Source organism: Malaclemys terrapin, chromosome 2 (genome assembly GCF_027887155.1).
Source record: "Malaclemys terrapin pileata isolate rMalTer1 chromosome 2, rMalTer1.hap1, whole genome shotgun sequence".
NCBI lineage: Eukaryota > Metazoa > Chordata > Testudines > Emydidae > Malaclemys > Malaclemys terrapin.
Genome location: NC_071506.1, coordinates 75994881 through 76015359, shown reverse-complemented (window position 1 = coordinate 76015359; position 20479 = coordinate 75994881). Strand labels below are relative to the sequence as shown.

The window sequence follows — 20479 nt, the reverse complement described above, 5'->3', positions numbered from 1 at the left end:
GTCAGTCGCTCCGAAGGTAAGGGTAGACATGCCCTCAGGAGGCTCCCAGAGACACAGCAAAGTGCACAAAATTGCTACGTTCCTAATGATGGTACAGAACATTCACTGTGACATACCCAGTTAGTTCTGAGACTCACTACAGAGTGGTGGGAGAGGCCGTGATTCTCCTCTTCCACGCCCCTTTTGGAGTGGTTTGTGCTTCTCAGGTTTTGTAGGAAGGAATAGTACCTGCACTCTGTCCTTGCACAGGACATGTGGGGTTCCAGCTCCTTGCATCCTTCACTGCCTCTTTGCACCCAAAGAAAGGCCAGGCAAAAGCTAGACCTTAATTTTGTAGTTGCTCATATTTTTACAATAAATAACTAGCATCTTTTCTTGTCCTTTTTAAACATTTTTTTTCCTGAAAATTAAAGAGAATGCACCATAACTTCCTTTACATAGTTGGGGCATGTACTATAACTTGCTTGTTGTCCATAGTATGTTTATATATGTTTTTTAAAGAACTTCCATTTACTGAGTGCAATTAACTCTGTTAATTCCTGTTGTGTTCCTGTTAGATAACTTCTGATCGTGAATACGAGCCAGGGGTGGTAATTACTTACACAATTTCTGGCCAGGGAGTGACAGAACCACCTTATGGATTGTTTGTTATCAATGGAAAAACTGGAGAACTGAGCATAACAAAAAGAGTTGACCGAGAAAAAACTCCAATGTTCTTGGTAAGTTGAATTAGTGGACTATAACTTTCTTTTTTCTATATGTGCTCTCTTTTTAACTTTTCAAATTAATTGCCATCTCTTTGTTTTAATGTCTCTTGACTTTTTCTCCAATGCAAAGTGATAATTTAACAATTTATATCAATGGGGATATTCCTATTTTCCTGTTATTTATTTGTCTATTTCAGGTTAGAGGTCATGCACTTGATCAAAATGGGAGAAAAATGGAAGAGCCAATAGACCTGACAATTCAAGTTGATGATATAAATGACAATTACCCAGTGTTTTCAGAGAAAGTTTTTACTGGCTCTGTTGAAGAGTTAAGTGAATCAGGTAAAATACTATTTTTCTAATTGTATTAACATATTAAATAATGGTGCTATGTGGTCACTTAACCCCTCCTGCCATTACTTTTTTTATAACAGTCCTGTATGGTATGCTTTTCACCACTTCCTAACTAGAGCAGTATATTTGGTTTTACTTATTCTCTCAGGAAAAAGACTCTTGAAAGTAGACAGACACAAACTTTTTAGTGACAGTTAGGGTTGCATCAGGACACACCTCGTCAACTCAAAACCTGAAAAGCATGGAAATAATTTAAAGGAAAAGTCTCCTGCATTCCTTATCATTTCATATAGCCCATAGCACTCTTAACACTACATAAGGCTTTCATGTCCACCTCCAACAGATACTGAAAAGCAATAGGGACTTTTGCTTCATTAGGCCTGCAGTATGATACAAAATCTTTATCGTGATCCCAGACACTTTTGTATCAGCAGATACAAGCACTGTCACGATGTCTGGAGTGGCTCACGATTCTGAGTGCCAATCTCAGGGCAGACTGTCAAAAAGCAGGCAGACACCCCAAAGGGGTTGTATGTTCTATAATTAGATTTCACCAGCTCAGTAACAGATGTGAACTCCTGAAACACTGTAACAGCCTTACCATAGAGTTACAGACACTCCAGTCTATCTTGCCATCCAGGCAAGCTGGATGGATTGATACTTCGTTGCTATACACCAAAGATCACAAAAGATTCAGGTTGCTTCCAGTCCTAAGAGACCAGTCACTTACTCCAGGTCAATTTGTACCTTAGATCTCACACTAAAGACAATATTTATAGCTGATCCTATAGTAAACTAACTAAGGATTTATTAAGTAGGAAAAAAGAAATGGGAGAGTTATTTACAGGTTAAAGCAGGCAACATGTATACACAAATGAGTTACAGTCTATGGTTCCAATAGGTGACAGAGTTGTAATCTGTTAGCATTGAATGTCTTTTAGGGCTAATCCAGGTTAGCCCTTGAGATCTCTGCTTTTGTTTCCTAGCTCCAGCCCTGTGAGAGTCCAAACAGCAAAGAGATGAAGATTTTTTTATGTCAAATATGTTTATTTCCTTCTTCCAAAATTCAAGGTGATGGGATGATTTTTCTTGCACATAGCACCTTCATGGGTGTAAGAGTGCCATTAGCCCTGTCTTTGTATCACAATATTCTACAATAGCACACTTAGTTTTGATAGTCCTTCTCGATGGGCAGGGAACCCCCTCCTTCTGCCTGGGTTCACAAGTTCAGAGCAGGCATTTTTACAGTTATAAAGTAAAAATTACATATTAACTTATAGCATGGGATAAAGATGTTACGAGTAAAATTAATAATGCATGCTGCAACTTACAAGTATTTTATAGAGTCTAAATGCTAAACACATCCTTAAAAGTCTAGCATCTATCTTGAACAATACTAACATACAGGTGAGCCGGTATGGTGTGCAGGGATTGCAGCCCCATTCCAATTCAGCTTTCAGGAGTGGATCACATATCCTCATTCCCATTTCAGTTCATCAGGCAAAGCATATTCACTTGCATGTTTAACTGCAGGTTAGAGAGGAATATTTCACCCCTACCAATTGCTGGCCTCATCCAAAGCCCATTGAAGTCAATTACAGTCTGTCTGTTGACTTCAGTGTTTTCAGATCAGGCTTCTGGGAGGTGAAAACATCCTGTTGTCAGTAGTTAAGAAAAGAGTGTTTTGGGAAAACAGTTTGATAAATCCTTTACACTGTATCCTTTTCAGCCTGATGGTGATCATAAGGAAGAGGTTATTGAGGGTCTGCTCTTGTGAGGTGCTGAGCTCCCTCAATTCAAATGGGAGCTGTTTAGTGATCAGCTTTGAAAATCAGGTAGGATTCAGGCAAAATTAGATATAGACTTAAGTGTCTAACTGGATACCCCAGTTTGAACTAAAATCCGCCTTCTTCAAAAGCACAGACTCCTGACACTTGAGCTAAAAGAGACTTTCCATCATATGCTAGCAGTATAAAGCCTATGATATATAAATGAGTAGTTCTGACTATGTATGTGTGCCACTGACATCAGAGGGCAGTGGCACACATACATAATGGTCAAAGGACTGCTTTCAACAGGTAACCTGTTTTAGAGAGTCAGGCATGGGAGATAGGGCAGATGATTTAAACGGACTTTTTTGTCTCTGTTTTCTGTTTGTATTAAATTATACCCATGCAGTTTCTATCATTTTTTAAAAACTTTTAGTTAAAGGCCACCCATATTAGGCCATTTGTCTTTTCTGATCTACTGAGGCTTTAGTACAGAGGTGGGCAAACTACAGCCCGCGGGCTACATCTGTCCCGCGGGACCCTCATGCCCGGCCCCTGAGCTCCTGGCCCGGAAGGCTACTCTGGCCCCTCCCCTGCTGTCCTCCCTCCCCCCGCAGCCTCAGTGCGCCGCACTGCCAGCGCAACACTCTAGGCTGCCAGGCAGCACAGTTGCAGAGCCGCAGCCTGCGGTTCTCTGTGCTGCATGGTAAGGGGGCAGGGAGCAGGGGGGGTTGGATAGAGATCAGGGGAGTTCGGGGTGGTGGTCAGGGGGTGGGGATATGGATAGGGGTTGGGGTGGGTCAGAGGGCAGGGAACAGGGGTCAGATGGGGTAGGGGTCCCAGAGGGGCAATCAGGAATGGGGGGGGGTTGGATGGGGTGGCAGGGTGCAGTCACGGATGGAGGGGCCGGGGGTGGTCGGGGAGCAGGGGGTGGTGGATGGGGCAGGAGTCCTGGGAGGGATGACCGGGAACAGGGGGATTGGATGGGGCAGGAGTCCCGGGGGAGCCGTCAGGGGGTGAGAAGCTGGGGGGTCGGATAGGAGGCAGGGACCGGGCCACGCCTGGCGGTCTGGGGAGACACAGCCTCCCCTAACCGGCCCTCCATACAATTTTGGAAACCCACTGTGGCCCTCAGGCCAAAAAGTGTGTCTGCCCCTGTTTTAGTATGTATATCCATGATGTGCATTTGTTTGCTTGTACACACTATCTAATGACATTGTTGAAAGTGTTAAATAAGACATTTCTCCAACTCTTAATAAAAGCAGTAATTAGAAGTACAACACAAAACAGTTAAGTGGTTCTGAAAACTCTCCATTTTGTATTCTATAAATGATACTTGCCAATACATAAACAAGGGCAATATAAATCTATTTGGGTTTTTTGTTTTGTTTTGTTTTGTTTTTTAATTCTCAGGTACACTTGTGATGAGGATAAATGCAACCGATGCAGATGAGCCGAATAATCTAAATTCCAAAATTGCTTTCAAGATTCTTGAAAATTCTAATTCATTCAGTATTCTAAAAAACACCGGCGAGATTATAACATCAACATTATACCTTGACAGAGAGGTAAACTACATTTTTATATTGGCTCTTTCCCAGAGTTTTAACAACACTATATCAGCCCTCTTCCCTCATTGCTGCTTCGTCCTGTTTACTAGATGAGGACTGGATACATAGAGCTTCTGACCCACAACCTCCATCTCCATGGCCCTCCTGGAAGTGAAGGCATAGCCCTTTTCCTAGATCGGCTTTCTCCCTCTGTGTCTGCTCAGCTGTGCTGGCTGGTGCATTTTTTTGGGTTAAGAGTTAAGGCTCTGCTCACCCAGTCATACTCAACTGCACAGGAGGGGAGTATTGGCCCAATAACAGCTTGTCTGTCCCCACTACATTGTTGCCCACAGTATGAGTAGCAATCACAGGGGGGCGCAAGGGGGTCTCCTTATTCCATCATGTGAGCAAACTGCAAGGATCACGATCTGATTCTGTAAGACTGCTGGTACATAGAGCTGGCCCTAGATTTTGTGGGTTTATATTACAAATTAAGACATGGATTGCCACAGGCAGACTTCTGTAACCCACTGTTAACATGCAGTTTTTAAGTGTTAGCAACAACTTTATTGAACCTACTAACTTGTATGTAATGCTACATATTCTTATTGGCCAATAGGTGGTGCTCCTTCCATTAGCTATCTACATGTATACAAACCTGCTGTCTTTATAGAGCACTCTTATCACACCCACATTAGCATTCTGGTGGTGGGAGGATATGGCAGGAAAGTTTGTCATTAAGGGGATACACCTGTTGAAATGTTTTCAGCAGTTACAGAGGTGCTTATTGTTACTTGGCAGGAGTGTCAACAGAGGGTTCTTCAGCTATGAGGGATGGAGGACCTGTGAAATTTAGCCCCTCAGTTCATCTTTCAGGATACATTGAGGGGGTGATGGTGGTGGGTCAGTTGGTAGAAGTAGTCCTGGGTGATATTGGGAATTGATGCTGACAGAGTGACATTACCACCTACACCACAGGAAATGTTTTTGTCACCCAGTCTGCAACTCCACATGCCCTCCACGGGTGATAGAAAGCATGAGTGTACTAGCCATTTGCACTTGCTTTCACAGTGAATATGTTCTTATTACAAAAACATAGTAAGTACAGCATGGTACAGTTGTGTGGGCCCAGATCCATAAAATAGACATAGGCATTGTGATGCTGAGCATCACGGTGCCTAATTTTTAGGCATCTAGAAAATCACAGGGACAGTAGTGAGATGCACAAAGCTAAGTGTCTAGACTCCTACACAATAAATAGGGAGAGAGAGGAATCTTAGAATGTGATCCATAAAGCCAGCATGGGAAGTGGGCAGCCACTTAAGCTAGCCAATATAAGATGCTAAGCCCCTCCCCTCTCTGAGTTCAGTACCCAAGTCCAGACTGTAGAGAGATATCTAGCTTTGCTTGTGATTCACAAACCAGGGGCAGATTGGCATTCAACTGTATGGGCACCTCCCATATAACCTTTAACCCAGTGGTTAGGGTACTCACTCGGGCTGTGAGAGACCCCCAGTCAAGTCCCCCCCACTGCCTGATGAGGAGAAGGGATTTGAACAGGGATCTGCCATGTCTCTTAAGTGCCCTAATCACTAGGCTATAACGTGATTTTAATTCTCTCTGGCTCATTTAATGTTTAATTACTCAATTATTTAATCTCTCTTATTGAAGTTCCACTTTGAGGAAGCCCCACATCAGAATATTCTGTAGGCCAGTGGTTAGAGAGCTCCCCTAAGAGGTGGGAGACCCCTGTTCAATTCCCTTCACCTCATCAGGCAGAAGGGGGCTTGAATAGAGGGCCTCTCACATCCTGGATGAGTACCCTAACCACTGGACTAACGGTTATAAAGGAGGTTCTCCTCTTTTCCTTCCCCCATCTGTTTTGTGTGGAGTTAAGCGGGCTTTCTGCACGCCTACTGGATTGGGCCAAACGTACAATTCAGGCAGGAGAACATATGTATTTCCCCTCATCTGTGGATCACTTTGGGGCATAGGGGGGAGACAGGCGCCTGGGTGCCTAGAATGAGGCAGCAGTGCACATGCCCAGAGGGAAATAACTAAACTATTAGTATAAATCTTTACTAATTATTTCTGTAATCTGTGTATAATAATGTAACAATAATTATTTTATCATATATAGTATACACTATAACTTTCCCTTTCCTCCAGCTATGGAGTGACCATTTTCTAGCCCCAGTTAAAGAACAATGATAAAATTCCCAAAGCCCTTTGTGCTGGAGTTGTTACTCTTGTTTCTTTTATGTTTCTCACATTGTTTCCATCCTCCATTTACTAAGTTATTTGGAAAAATGCTAAGGGGATTCCTGAGCTCAGGACTCTGGTGGAACAACTCAGTTATCAGGATGGTTATGATGAATGGAATTTAATATTAATTAAACATACTGCCATAGTCAGCCATTCCATATCAAAGAAATAATAGAGATAATGTACCAGAGCAAAAAATGTTTTATATAATTTTGTAATTGATTTCTGTATAGATTTAAACACTTATTTTTGAATGTGACACAGAAACAAAGTAGCTACACTTTGACTGTAGAAGCAAGAGACAGAGGTGGAAGCGAAATTGGGCTAGCTAAAACCAGTACTGTAAAAATCGAGATTTTGGATGTCAACGACAATATGCCTGTTCTTGAAAGGGAGACAGTAAGTATGTTTGTTTGTTAACAGCCTCTGTGTGTTCCTATGTCTGGTAATAACAGATAATTTACTATCACCAGGCGCACAAAGGACTCATTTTGCCATAATGAAATACAGCAGACTTAACATTTTTTAAAAGGTCTATTGTTTGATTGCAGTATGAAGGCAGTGTTGAGGAAAACAGAGCAAATGTGGAAATTATGCGACTGCAAGTATCTGACAAAGATGAAAAATTCTCTGATAATTGGCTGGCAAACTTTACAATTGTCTCTGGGAATGAAGGGGGTTATTTCCGTATAGAGACAGATGCTCAAACAAATGAAGGAGTTTTGACTCTTGTGAAGGTAAGTGTATACTGTAGAGTGTCTTTTTTTTTTTTTTTTTTTTTAATCATAACAAGACTTTTTTAAACATTAAAATTAATATCCTATGTAATTTATTCTAACAAAAACTATTTACATTTTACCAGCGTGTGAATAGCAAATAATTTACATGTGGAACACTCCTCCACTCCTCTATATTTTACCTAGATGTACTGAGTATGTACGTAATATAAAAACAAAGGAAAGCATGTTTCCCTTCCGTTTAGGAGACCTGGGTCCCATTCTTGACTCTGCCATTGATTCTGTCTGTGACATCAGGTAAATCATTTAGAGCCTGATTTTGCAGGCTGCTGAGCATCCCCGTCTCCCCTAAAGTCAACATGAGTTGAGGATGCTCAGCAACTCTCAGCATATCTCTGTGCTTTGGTTTCCCTTTCTTTAATGTGTGGGTAACAATGCTTAACTACGTTTATCAAGTGATTTAAGCCCTACAGATGAAACACACTTTCAGTGCTAAATATGATAATGATTAGAGGGCAAAAGCTAGAATATACGACAGCTAGTATGGAACTGATGCATTCTACTTCCTTTTTCCAATTGTGACGCCTGGAGTGAGAGTCCATCCCCAAGGCCAGAAGATAGGGTTGTCTCCAAAGTCAGCGACCTGAAGCTATTACTTTGAATTTATCCATACAAATGACAAGATATTGTATTCTTATTCTGTATACTATTTTACGACATTATATATTAAAAGGAGACTTGACAAGTTTAAATAACACTTATTTTTTCTGGTGCTGTCAATTGGGCACCTTTAGCTAGCCTTAATCCCTTCATTTTTTTTAAACAAAGAAAATGTTTTTAAAGATTGAACTTTTAAACATTATTTGGGTGTCAAATTCTGTGTTTACTTTTTGAGTGAAGTTTCGGTTTTTGTGTGTGTCCTTTTTGCAGGAGCTCAATTATGAGGAAATGCAAACCATGAACTTGAGCGTTGTCGTTACAAATAAAGCAGCATTTCACAAATCAATTAGTAATAGTTACAAAGTAAAACCAATTCCAGTCACAATTAAGGTGAAAAATGTGCTAGAGGGCCCTGTATTCAAACCCAGTACAAAGGTGATTGAAACAAGTGAGACTATGACGATAAACCAGATTATTGGGAGATATCAAGCCTTTGATGAAGACACTTCAAAAGTAGCAGAACATATTACGTAAGCATCATATTTTTATTAATTAGCAACATTGCCATTTATAGAATGTCACATTAAATCTTTGTATCAAACAAACACTAGGTTGAAATTACTTCATAGTCACGCTGTTTGATAGATGTGTCTAATTATTACAGTATGAATGAGATGGGTATTCTATAGGGTTTTATGTAGAATGTATGGGCTTTTTATTTTTTAAATAATTTTGCTTTTGTGTTAGTTCATATGATGAGAAGTGCATCTCCCTACAGAAACAATCTGTATTGATGTATCCATTTAGTAAATCTACAAGTATATCAATGCATGACACTTTTGGTTTCAGTCTGTGGACTGAGGTTTAGGATGAAACCTGTAGAAATCCCATGAAAATGGAGATACAGTGGTATAGAGCAAATATTCGACATGTGTGTGCGTGCAAAGCAGCTTCAACCCCCGTGGTTGTCTTGCTCATTATAATTTGATTATTTTTTTTAAATTTCTAACAGATATGTCAAAAAAAATGATAAAGATAATTGGATCATGATAGATTCTACTACAGCTGAAATCAAGCTAATAAAAACACCTGATTATGAGTCCTCTTATGTAATTAATGGTACCTACACTGCCACCATTCTGGCCATAACTAAGGGTAAGTTGTGAGGCATTAGGTTTCTTCATGTCATATGCATTCATAAGCCTTTCTTTACAAACTTTCTGTATTGCTGAGGCCTGAACCTAATGTTGCACTGCAAGAGAGCAGTCTTACCATCTGATCAATACCCATTTAGGGCTAAATATTACAGCCTTCTGTTGATGAGCACTCCTATCAAAATGAAAGCAAGTGCTCACCAACATAAGCTGTATAGTCTAATCCTTAACAGTGTAAAAGTCAGGTTCTCTAGCATAAGCAGGCAGGGCTCCTTTGGCTGCACTGTCTATATATATATATTATGGTCACTTCCTTGTTTAGTTTGAAGTCCTTATGCTATCTGGAAGACGTTTTTGCTGTCATTTTTAAAACCACATATAAATATAAAAAGGTTTCTAAATTCTGTACTTTGTTTTATTTCAAAATTTTGATTGTTTCCTTTTTGTAGTTGTTTTGCAAGATGATTAGATTAAAGCGTAAGATTCCCACTCAACTCTGACCCCTGTATGCTAGGTAAAAGCTAGGAACAGCGAAAAGGAGCTCGGAAAGTCACAGCTCCAACTGGGGAGAATTCTCCTGGCACAAAAACTGCAGAAGACCCCCTTGCAAGTACTGGCCTGAGGTGACGGTGGGGCTACAGCCCATATCACTGCAAAGATTCTTCACCTGTAGACAGCCAGGGACAGGTTGCCATAACACAGACAGTTCCCCAAGACTGTCTAAATTATGCTGGGGTCTGTTCTGGAAGGGGCTTAAAGCCAAATAACGCTTCCTCCCTCTGGGCTGCAAGTTATGTGCTGTGCCTCTGAAAGGTGTGGTTAACCACAAATGATAGCATGATTGTAGCACAGGTAGGCCATACGTGCACCAGTTTTTAATCTAGTTAGCACAGATAACAATAGCAGTGAACATAGGGCAGTATGAACCCTGGGCTCAGGCCAGCAACAGAAGTACCTAACCAGGCAGGCTTCTTTCTGGGAGACTAGCCCCTGCCAAAGCTCATGCCACCACATCCTCACTACCACTGTTACCTGTGCCCGCTAGATTAAAGATAGCGGAGGCATGCCTACTGGGCTGCATTCATACCTTCATTTGCGATACAGACATATCCAAAGAGATGCCTCTCAGAATCTGACCTGAAGGCTTCCTTGACAGGGAAAAAATTTAGTCTGGTTGGTTTTTGTTGTTGTTGTTTTGGGTTTTTTTGTTGTTGTGTGTTTGTTTTTAATCGGTCTCTTGATCCTAAACTCTTTTTGCTTAGGGACTATTACCCATTTATTGATAGGACTACATTGCAAGAAATGTTTGTGTCCAGAACAGGCTTAATTGAAATACTGCCTATCAAAATGGAAGTGTTGAAATCTCTCAGTAATATGAGTAGAAGATTTGAAAAATCTCAATAGTCCTATGCTGTTTGAATACAATGCAAAAAGAACTCTCAAATACATGGTCTTTCTCATTTGTTGTTTGTAATGGTACTTTTGAACTATAGTTTTCTTTTACTTAGTTTTTAAAATGTATTATATTTAGAAAGTATAACCTTGCAGATATTTCTGTAAATATTAAGAGTTAAATCCTGACCCCATTAAAATCAAAAGCAAAACTACTATTGACTTCAATAGAAGCGGGATCGGATCCTAAATTCATATTACTGCTTTTTATAATCCTGAAAAAAATATGAAATATTATTTTTTTAAAAGCAAAATTTTTTGCACACACAAGAATTTAAGCTTTCACGTTTATATTTGCAGATTATTCTAAGAAAACAGCCACTGGTACCATTGTAATTCAGGTTGTGGATGCCAATGATAATTGTCCAATCATTGTGACTCCAACACAGACTGTGTGTTCAGATGCAAAGTTCTTCAGTTTTACAGCTGAGGATCGAGATGCTTATCCAAATAGTGCTCCCTTCACTTTTACTGTCATTGATGAGCCTGAAGGGATGACAAAGAAATGGGTAATTGGAGAGACAAATGGTAAGAAGGTATCAATTTGACTTATAATAAACATTTTAGTAAAATCTTTTTCGGTTCTTTGCAGTTCTGCATTTATGTCACATTTTGTTAACTCTGGTCAAATCAGAATTTTAGGGCTTGATCCAGCCAAAAAGGATGTGCACATCTGTGCCACACCAGGAGAAGCATCAAGCGTTTGAAGTTTGCCTCCTCCCCCTTTCATTTCTAATGGCCATAGAATACAGAATTATGTATTTTGGAGTTGAAGTGGTTCTGTGTAACCTGATCACCTGTATATTGTAATTGGGCTCTTGTGAATGATGTTGGGACTAAGACCCCTTCCCTCCCCCTGTCCCCACAGCATTCAGGTGACAGATGTTCCTTTCTGCGTGACTGAATTTGCAGCCATATAGCTGCAGTCAGCTGCAGGGCTCACATTCCTGAATGGCAGTTCAGGAGCTGAGCTATGGAGAAATAGGAAACTGCCATGCACCCTACACATCAACTAGATCCTTAATCAGTTGTCCAAGATACTCCAGTACTTTAGGGGGAGGAAGAGGACCCTCACAACGATGTCCATCCGGGTGGGGAGTCCTACTTTGCAAGAATATATTTGCAATATGAAGTTGTGTCTGTACTCTGATTTGGGTGAGGCAGGAGCGCCCCCATTCACAGTCTATTTTCTTTAACCACATCACAATGTGATGAGCAAGGCAGCCTCTCTCTGCACACTGCCACACCCAAATACCCGTGCAGGTACTTAGAAGAAGTGCTCCAAGTAAATCAAAGAGCTCTTTTGCTCAACTGCTGATCCTCCACTTCCTAGGCAGCTCTACAATTCACCACTACAGAGCTTTGCCAGAGGGCTGCCAGAGCAGAGTAACACCTCTCCAGAACAGATTAGCTTGCCTGCTGCCTAACTAGCATTTACAGTTGCTGTAGCCCTGATAGCGGCAGCTACATTGTTTTGGATGGTATGTTAAACATGTCCGTATTATCCAGAATCAGCCCCGCAGTGCCAAGCCCAAATAATACACGATCTCCATGAGGGCCTGACTGGGGAGAGATCCTCCAAGCACTTGTGCTCACATCTAATCAGGAAATGAGGGTGAATCCTTTGATTCCCATACCCACTTCAAAAAATCAATGCATACAGACATGTTGCAGAGCTGTTCTTCATTATACCTATAGGGATACTCCTAGGAACCTGCTCCCACCTTCTCAGCACAATTGCAGTGTTTCCATTATGTCAGGACCCTTCTTACCTTCTGAAAGTGGGAGAGGACTAGACAACTGTAACTTGTTATAAAGACAAATGGTATTTTGTGGGGGTTCATACAGACAATTCAACTTTTAACCAGGCTTTTCCACAATCTATAGAAATTTAGAAATAAACGTTGGTTATATTTTGCCAGAGTGTGAATTATATGATGAAAATAGCAATTGGTTGTGAATTAAAGTCAATTCTATTGCATTGGTAGAATTCTTTTTTGTTTTTCTTTAGTAAGAGACTGTGATTTCTAACTTTCTCTCTCTACCCAGTTCTTGTTTCACTGATTATGTTTTTCCTTTACCCTGATCTTGTCCCCACAAAGCAACAAGCATGCAGCTGTTACTACCACAAGATGTAAAGCCCAGCACAAATCAAGTTCAAATTTTAGTGAAAGATATGCTAGGTTTAAGCTGTCCTGAAAAGCAGATCCTTACACTGACAGTTTGTACGTGTGTGAACGGGCATTCCTGCCAGGACAGACAAATCGGCTCTTCAGTTGGGCTGGGAGCTGGAGCAATTGCACTAATTATCTTGGCAATTTTATTATTGCTACGTAAGTAACCGTTTTATGTTATTTCTTAAGCACTGCATGTTCTATTGGTACAATACGAAACACCAAAGAAGAAAAGGTCCCTACCCCAAGGGGTTTATAATCTGAGTATACTTTGTGGGTGAAATCCTGAGTCCACTGGAGTCAATGGCACCATTCCCATTGACTTTCAGTGGGGCCAAGATTTCACCCTGGAAGTATTAGAACTAGTATGTGGCAACAGGAAACTGTTTCAGTCTTTCCAGTGGCTTTTAAACAAACAATTAACATTTGCTTATGATATACTAAAGGACAGATGATAAAGCACTGAGAAATCCTTTTGGTTTTTCTTAGGGCTCCTCTTCTGGTCCAATGAATCACCACCAGGCCCTTTCCATTCCCTTCAGATAACGTCACCAGGGCTGCCCCTCTCCACTATTCTGGCCCCTTTTCAAAGTGTCAACTCTTTCCTTACTCCAGTAACACAGCTGAAAACACTTGCTGAATGGGGTGGAATCCTCTACTTTGGAAGTGGCAAGATGATGTGTATATCAAGTCAGCTATTTATAGCAAAAAAAAAAAAACTGGAGGAGGTGGACTTAATGGTATTTATGGCTCAGTGTGGCAAGGTGGTGACTTTAGTGGGACTACTTATATGTACATAGTTAAGCAAATGCATGAGTATTTGCAGAATCAGAGCCATAGTACACATTCATTATCTATTGACCATAACTAAATAAACTCTGTATTATATTCCTGAATTTCTAGAAAACTTGCATCTACCCTGTGTGCATGTTCACATAGTCCAAATGTTTATTACCTAACTACAGACAGTTACCTAAACATGATTTGAGTTCTAGTTATCAGACATTTAATGATACATTGTGGTTCCCCTACAGTTGTGCCACTCTTATTGCTGTTTTGCCATTGGGGATCTGGTGCTAAAGGATTCACAGCAATACCTGACAGTAATGAAGAGATGTTACATAAATGGAACAGTGAAGGGGCAGCACCTGAAGACAAGGCAAGTGTACCTTAGCCCAATATCATCTTTGTTTTCTTTTAATTTAACTATTTCAGTTTCCCGCTTGGTGTCAGTTTTAGATTGTGGGTTGAGATTTCAAAGTAGTGCAGGAGATTTAGCTACACGTTAACATTAATTACTTAAAAAAATTGTGTGGCTAAATTCCATACACCGCTCTAGAAATATCAACCAAAGTGTCTAAATTGCAAAGGAAAAGAAGAGTAAAATAATCAAGCAAATAGTGAGTCTCACAGTTCACGACAATTGCACCTGTATTTCCTCCTCGTGGTCTATCAGTGGCACCTGCTCTTGGGCTTCTGGCTCCCCATCCATCACGTCTCCTGGGTGGAGACCTGCGTCTCCCTCCCTCCTAAGGGTTTTTTTTCCCCAAGCTGCGTAGTTCCCTGCCTACACTGTGAGTTCTCCAGCAAGCCAGACTGTCTAACAGGCTATGACCAGTTGCAATGGCCCAGTTATAAGTTACCACAAGCTTTTCCTAAGCATGCACGTGTATTCTTAAGGTGAAAGCATTCCGGGTGCTTTTATTGTTTTTACTAATATGTTTACCAGAGTTCACCACCCCCTGCCCCCAACAACTCCAGTAGTAGCGCTGGTAAATGTCACTCCTTCAAACCCGTCCACAATGATTGGGCGCCCTCTCCCTCCTACCTAACCACCTTGGACAAAAGGTCATGTCTGTTTGCTGGATCAGAAAGAGGGCCCTGAGAGTCAGTGTAAACTCAGGTTATTTATTCAAAAGACCTTTGTTGTCCTTTGGAAAATCCAGTTTGAACCAGTATATGTGAGCCTTTGCAGATGTTGGTACTTCTAGGGAGGTGTTACAACCTGAGTGAATTTGCCGAATCATCCCTCGCTGTTCTTAATTCCTGGAAGAGCTGTGGTCATCCTATCCCATGGAATTGCATACAATCCTGGGCCCACAATGACACCTGTGGGGGATTTAAATTTATGTATTGCAGGAAATTGTCACATCTGCCATGGTGATACTATTTTTCTGAGTGGAAAGTGAGGAAGGGGAGTGTGGGAGAAATACTGGTGTGCCCAGTACCTGAACCACAAAAGAGTTAAATATTTGCATTCACTAGGGGAAGTGTCAATTCCAATCAGTGGGTGTATTAATTCAGCAGAAAAATGGTGTAATGGGAAGCTTCACAGCCTCTTAGTTTGGATACAGCCCTCAGACTTTAAATTAAGTGCCCAGTGCTCCCTTTCAGTGAGGTATGGAGGAGAGCAAATATGATTTAACTAGATCAGAAATGGCTGCAAGGAGGAGAAACTGAGGAGAATAGTGAATACTTGGCATGCTGGCTGCCCCGCAAAGCCCCAGTGTGTCTACTGCATAAGGCTGAGGCTCAGGTGGGGTCTGTGGAGGATGGGTGAGTAATTACTAACATTAGCATCCTCTCTCCTGACTCTGGTAAATATCCAGGTGGAATCAGTGGGGCATTAGCTTTTCCTTAGCGACTGCATTCCCCTTGGAAAAGCTGCTGTTGAAAGAGAAAGTGGCAATATGGGCAAGCTGCCATGAGAGAGAAGAAGGGCAGGTAGCATCACAGAAGGGCCAGCAGACCCTGCAGAGGCTCTAGGATCTGAGGGTTTAAGGTGCGGCATGCGATCACGTGCCTTTCTCACTGAAAGGAGCATTTGGAAAAATTTTGCCAGGTGAACTCGCTGGAGTTTCCTGCTGTTTCTTACTTCCCCTCTCATTGGTTTTAACAGGGGATGATACAATGTTGCCCTAAAATGGATTTTTTGAGCTTCCTTGGCTCAATCATTTTCAGGGCACGCTTTGCCCTTTGTAACAGCGCGTCTAACGCCAAATCAAACAATCATGCCAACCACCTCCCTCCTGGACTCCACTCAGCCCAACTGCTTAGAGAATTCCACGTGCAGCACAGAGCACATTTCATGTTGTATTTTAATTATTGTTTTAGGCAGTGCTAACCCTCATCGCTCCCACTGCATTGGACAACTCAGCAGGAAATGTGCGTAGTGGAGCAGCAGCAGCGATTGGTGCAGGGGCAGTTGGTATAGGAGGAGGCAGTTCTCAATTCCATATTGAAGAACGCTATGGTAATGCTAACGTGAGCAATGGGAGATGGGAAGAACAAAGACATCTTTTTTCTGGTGCAAAATATGGAGCCATGGCAGCTGGCGGGGCCATGGCAGCTGGCGGGGCCACGGCAGTTGGGGAGGCCATGGCAGCTGGCGGGGCCACGGCAGTTGGGGAGGCCATGGCAGCTGGCAGGGCCACGGCAGCTGGGGAGGCCATGGCAGCCGGCGGGGCCATGACAATGGGAGCTGGAGGGACCATGACGATGGGAGCTGGAGGGACCATGACGATGGGAGCTGGAGGGACCATGACAATGGGAGCTGGACGGACCATGATGATAGGAGCTGGACGGACCATGACTACGGGAGCTGAAGTGGGCATAGATGAAGAATTTTTGAGAGACTACTTCAATGAGGTAAGAATCCTGCTTGAGAATATCAATATATTAATGTTATTTTTTTTAAAGTAAGTAAATCTTGTGGAAACAAGTTGTTAAAGGCCATTAATTCTATTTCAAACCTAAAAATATTTTATCAGGATTGTTTGATATGCATTTTGTTTTAAAAGACGATTAGTCTTCACAATCTGCCATGTTTTCCTTAGGCCCAATCTGGCAAAAGACATAACCATGTGCCTAGCTTTATTTTGGCTTCAATAGGATGATTGCCATGAGTAAAGTTACACACATTAAGTCTTCGCAGTATCGGGGCTTTAGTGTTACACAAATGCTACACATTTAAAACAGAATGCACTGTTTTCCAGTTCGAGCTATTACACCTTGTATAAACTGAATGATTTGAATACATCATAGAAATTATTGATGAAAAGCATCAATTAAGTTTTCTAGCTCATCTCCAAAAGAATTAAGGGATACATTTTTGGGGAGATGAGGGAAGGAAGAGCATAAATGGACACCAGTGTAATAATAGTGATTTGCTCCAAAAAAGTGACACATTTTTAAGGGCACTGAAAATTTTAAATCACTCTCTAGTGAGTGCAAACTGGTTTTAGCTACGGTCTCTGAATCTTGCTGATCATTTTAGGGGATTTAGTCAAATTTTTCCATTTGCTTTACATTTTTTCCTCCACACCATCAATTGCTCTGTGAAATACTCACTTACAAAGAGGAATCAGCAAACTGACTGTCACCAACTGCTGCCATCTACACAAACTGAAAGAAATCTTCTTTTCTTCGGTTATAGTATACCGCGGTCCAGACGCGGCAGGAAGTCTCCCCCCGTCGATGCCGCGTACTCCTCTCGGCGAGCTGGAGTACCGGCGCCGACTGTGAGCACTTCCGGGATCGATCCGGGATCGATTTATCGCATCTTAACCAGACGCTATAAATCGATCCCAGAACATCGATGGCGTGCCACCAGACCAGCTGGTAAGTGAAGACTAGGCCTATGTTGAGGGTAAGTCTGTACTACAAGATAGGGCTATGATTCCCCTGCTCATGCACACATACTTGTACTAGCTCTCCCCAAGGTAGGATGAAAATAAATAGCAGTGTAGCCAGGGTTGTATGGGTAGCAGCAATGGAGGCAAGTATAAACCCACCAGTTTCAGGTGGGTTTGTAATCAGTACAGCTTGTGACTCTGCTGTCACTACCTGTGCTACCATGGCTACACTGCGATTTATACTCCTCCTAGAACACTGAGAGCTAGTGCAAATACGTGTATGTTAGCAGGGCAGTCACACCCCTAGCTCATAGTTTAAACGTGGCCTTAGATGTTACTTATAACAATAGTGAGTAAAAAATGTTCCAACAAAAATGCAGTTGTTTTTTAAAAGTTGGTAAATGACCCTTTAAAGTTTTGAAACAATACTTGTTAAACAGTTTTTGTTTGCTTTTGTTTCCTTTATTTTAGAAAGCTGCCACTTTTGCTGATGAAGATGAAGCTCAACTAGCAAAAGACTGTCTCTTGCTTTACTGTCAGGAAGAAGCAGGCTCCTCACATGGTTCCATTGGCTGCTGCAGCTTTATTGAAGATGACTTGGATGACCGTTTTCTAGATGATTTAGGAGATAAATTTAAGACCCTAGCAGAGATCTGTCTGGGCAAACATGCAGAAGTGGAAACCAGCCAGCATAGTTCTCATGGGCTGCAGGCCAGTTACACAACTCTGGCTGAGGTTTCAGGGTTGCAAAGCATAAGAGGGCAGACCACCATTTCTGGACCTGGAAGGCAGGAGCGTATACTAATCACAGACCCCCTCTTTAACCAAACAGGCTTAGGTTTGGAAGAGTCTTCTACCATAAGTAAGTCTTCAAACGTCACAAAATACAGCACTGTGCAGTATACTCGCTCATAAAATATATATCCCTCAGACAGCTCTGTTAGGCATCATTTATATCTCTACCAGCAACACTGGCAACTTTTTAGTATCTCAAGATCTCCATTTTCTTGTGCTTTTAAAAATAGACTGCATTTTCTTACAGTAGTTTCTGTAAATAAGAAATATGACCAGGGAAAAAAGCAGCTGACTTTACAGTGTTTTATAGCAATGCTTTCAAGGTGGACAATTAATAGGAATAATGTTTCCTTGTTTTTTCCTTCTACTACTGTATAATTTATCACATGTAAGATAATGCTGGTGAAGGCTAAACCCATCACTCACATGCAGAGAATGATATAATTAGAAAGCCAGAAAAGTCTTGAAAAAAATTGTAATGACCAACTAAAAACGTTGTTAAACTAAATTTCTATGAACTGTTTGTCTCCTATGTTCTAAAGTGTCTTGCAGGCACTCTGGAACTTAGTCATCAATTTCATTCCCTCTCATCTAAAAGGGCCAGAAACAACTTTTCTCCACAGAGATGGGGACTGTCTGTATATGCAATATCCCAGGCTCCAGCAGATTTACAAATGGAAGAATTTGTCAGAATTTCAGAAATAATTTGAGTCAGATAATGATCTCTAGCTGTGAGGTGCACACTGCCTCAGAGCTAGGAAAACCTGTTCCTGGGAATTCACCCCAAAGAGCAGTAGGTTTGCTGGTGTTCGACACATGTTCACCTCACATAGGAGGACCAGAACTTTCGACTTCTAATCTGAATTTTGATTTCTGTCCCATCTTTCCATTACATAGTTACCTTTTTAAGGAACATTTAATACCATGGCCTTGAAAATAACTAAACTTGAAAAAGATAAAACTGTTTAACATGTTACCTTGAAAAATTAATTTCCATTGGGTAGGGATGATGTCCTTAGCCTCTGTTTGCCAGAAGCTGGGAATAGGTAAAATTCCTGCTGACTTTACTGCTTCATGCCTGGGGCCTTGCTTATATTTGGTGAGAAATGAGGGAGCTCACTACAGTTTGTACAGAACTTTCAGTTAGTCATTTCATTTTTTTCTTGATATTTAAATGTGGGAAAAAGGGAAACACATTTACTCAGAAAAAGGAGGGGAAAGTAATGTAGTATGTATATATCTGAATGTAAATGCTTATTTTTATGAAATTTGGGAAAACCCAAGTGAATTTTGTTTAAAATCTAAGCTGGAAGGTGCTATGAATAGGAGAAGCCACCTTAATGCTTTTTGGAACAGATATGGTACAGTAAAAATATTACAAGGGTTGTTAATTACCATTTAATTTTGCACGTGAAAGATATGGGACTGGTTAAGTGAAGCAGATGTATAAGTATGTGAAGAACTGGGGTCTTGGATTGCAGAGATAGAACTTCAGTGGTTCTGATTATTACTTTCAGTTTCATTTCAGTTTCCATTTCTATCAAATTTTCATCCAATTGCATTGTTGTGTATTGCCATATTATTTTCTGCCTGAATTTTTTTTAAACAAAGATATATTTGAAACAGGGAAAAGTGTGTAGAAAGCAATGTAAAACAGAAACTTGTATTATATTTAAATAGGAGAAATATAAAAATGAGAACTATAGTCTTTGTTCATCACGGGTAGGTAAGCACTTGCCTAACTTAAGCACATGAGTAGTTCCATATAAGTCAGTGAAAATACTCATGTGCTTAAATTTGGCACATGCTTAAGCACCTTGCTGAATTGGGATCTATATCTCTGGTTTTATATGGCATAAACTTGTATTTCATTCCAAGCATGAATTTTGAATGGATAACTGCTCTTTTTTCCTACAAGTAGAGGAAATGGATTTATGCTGGTTTTATATGTGACCTTTTTTAGGGTGACTTCTATATTTTTATGGAACTTCAAATAAAGGAAGATGCTGATATTGTCTTTTTCATTATTTATTTAGTTTAAAATACAGCCACTCAAAACAAAAATAGTGACCTTTTTATTAACCTGTTTTTTTAAAATTCCTTCGGTTTATAGTAATGAACGCTGGGTTTTTCAAAGGTGAAAAGTGGCCAGTGCCCAAGTCTCAGTGAAACTCAATAGGAGCTGCGTCTCCTACACACATGCTTTTGAAAATCTCACTCTACCTAGT

General features: G+C 41.0%; 1 protein-coding gene across 1 annotated transcript in view; it reads left to right on the top strand.

Annotated features, from left to right (window-relative positions):
* Window positions 1–20261, top strand: part of DSG2 (desmoglein 2) — a 46268-nt gene extending 26007 nt beyond the window's left edge. Inside the window, exons 4-15 of the mRNA XM_054017493.1 lie at window positions 558–719; window positions 905–1049; window positions 4244–4398; window positions 6910–7044; window positions 7197–7382; window positions 8313–8572; window positions 9055–9197; window positions 10949–11176; window positions 12751–12981; window positions 13857–13985; window positions 15941–16470; window positions 17928–20261. Of these exons, the coding sequence (XP_053873468.1) occupies window positions 558–719; window positions 905–1049; window positions 4244–4398; window positions 6910–7044; window positions 7197–7382; window positions 8313–8572; window positions 9055–9197; window positions 10949–11176; window positions 12751–12981; window positions 13857–13985; window positions 15941–16470; window positions 17928–18371 (2748 nt within the window). The 3' untranslated portion in view covers window positions 18372–20261. The remainder of the gene's footprint in view (window positions 1–557; window positions 720–904; window positions 1050–4243; window positions 4399–6909; window positions 7045–7196; window positions 7383–8312; window positions 8573–9054; window positions 9198–10948; window positions 11177–12750; window positions 12982–13856; window positions 13986–15940; window positions 16471–17927) is intronic.
* Window positions 20262–20479: the final 218 nt, after the last annotated feature.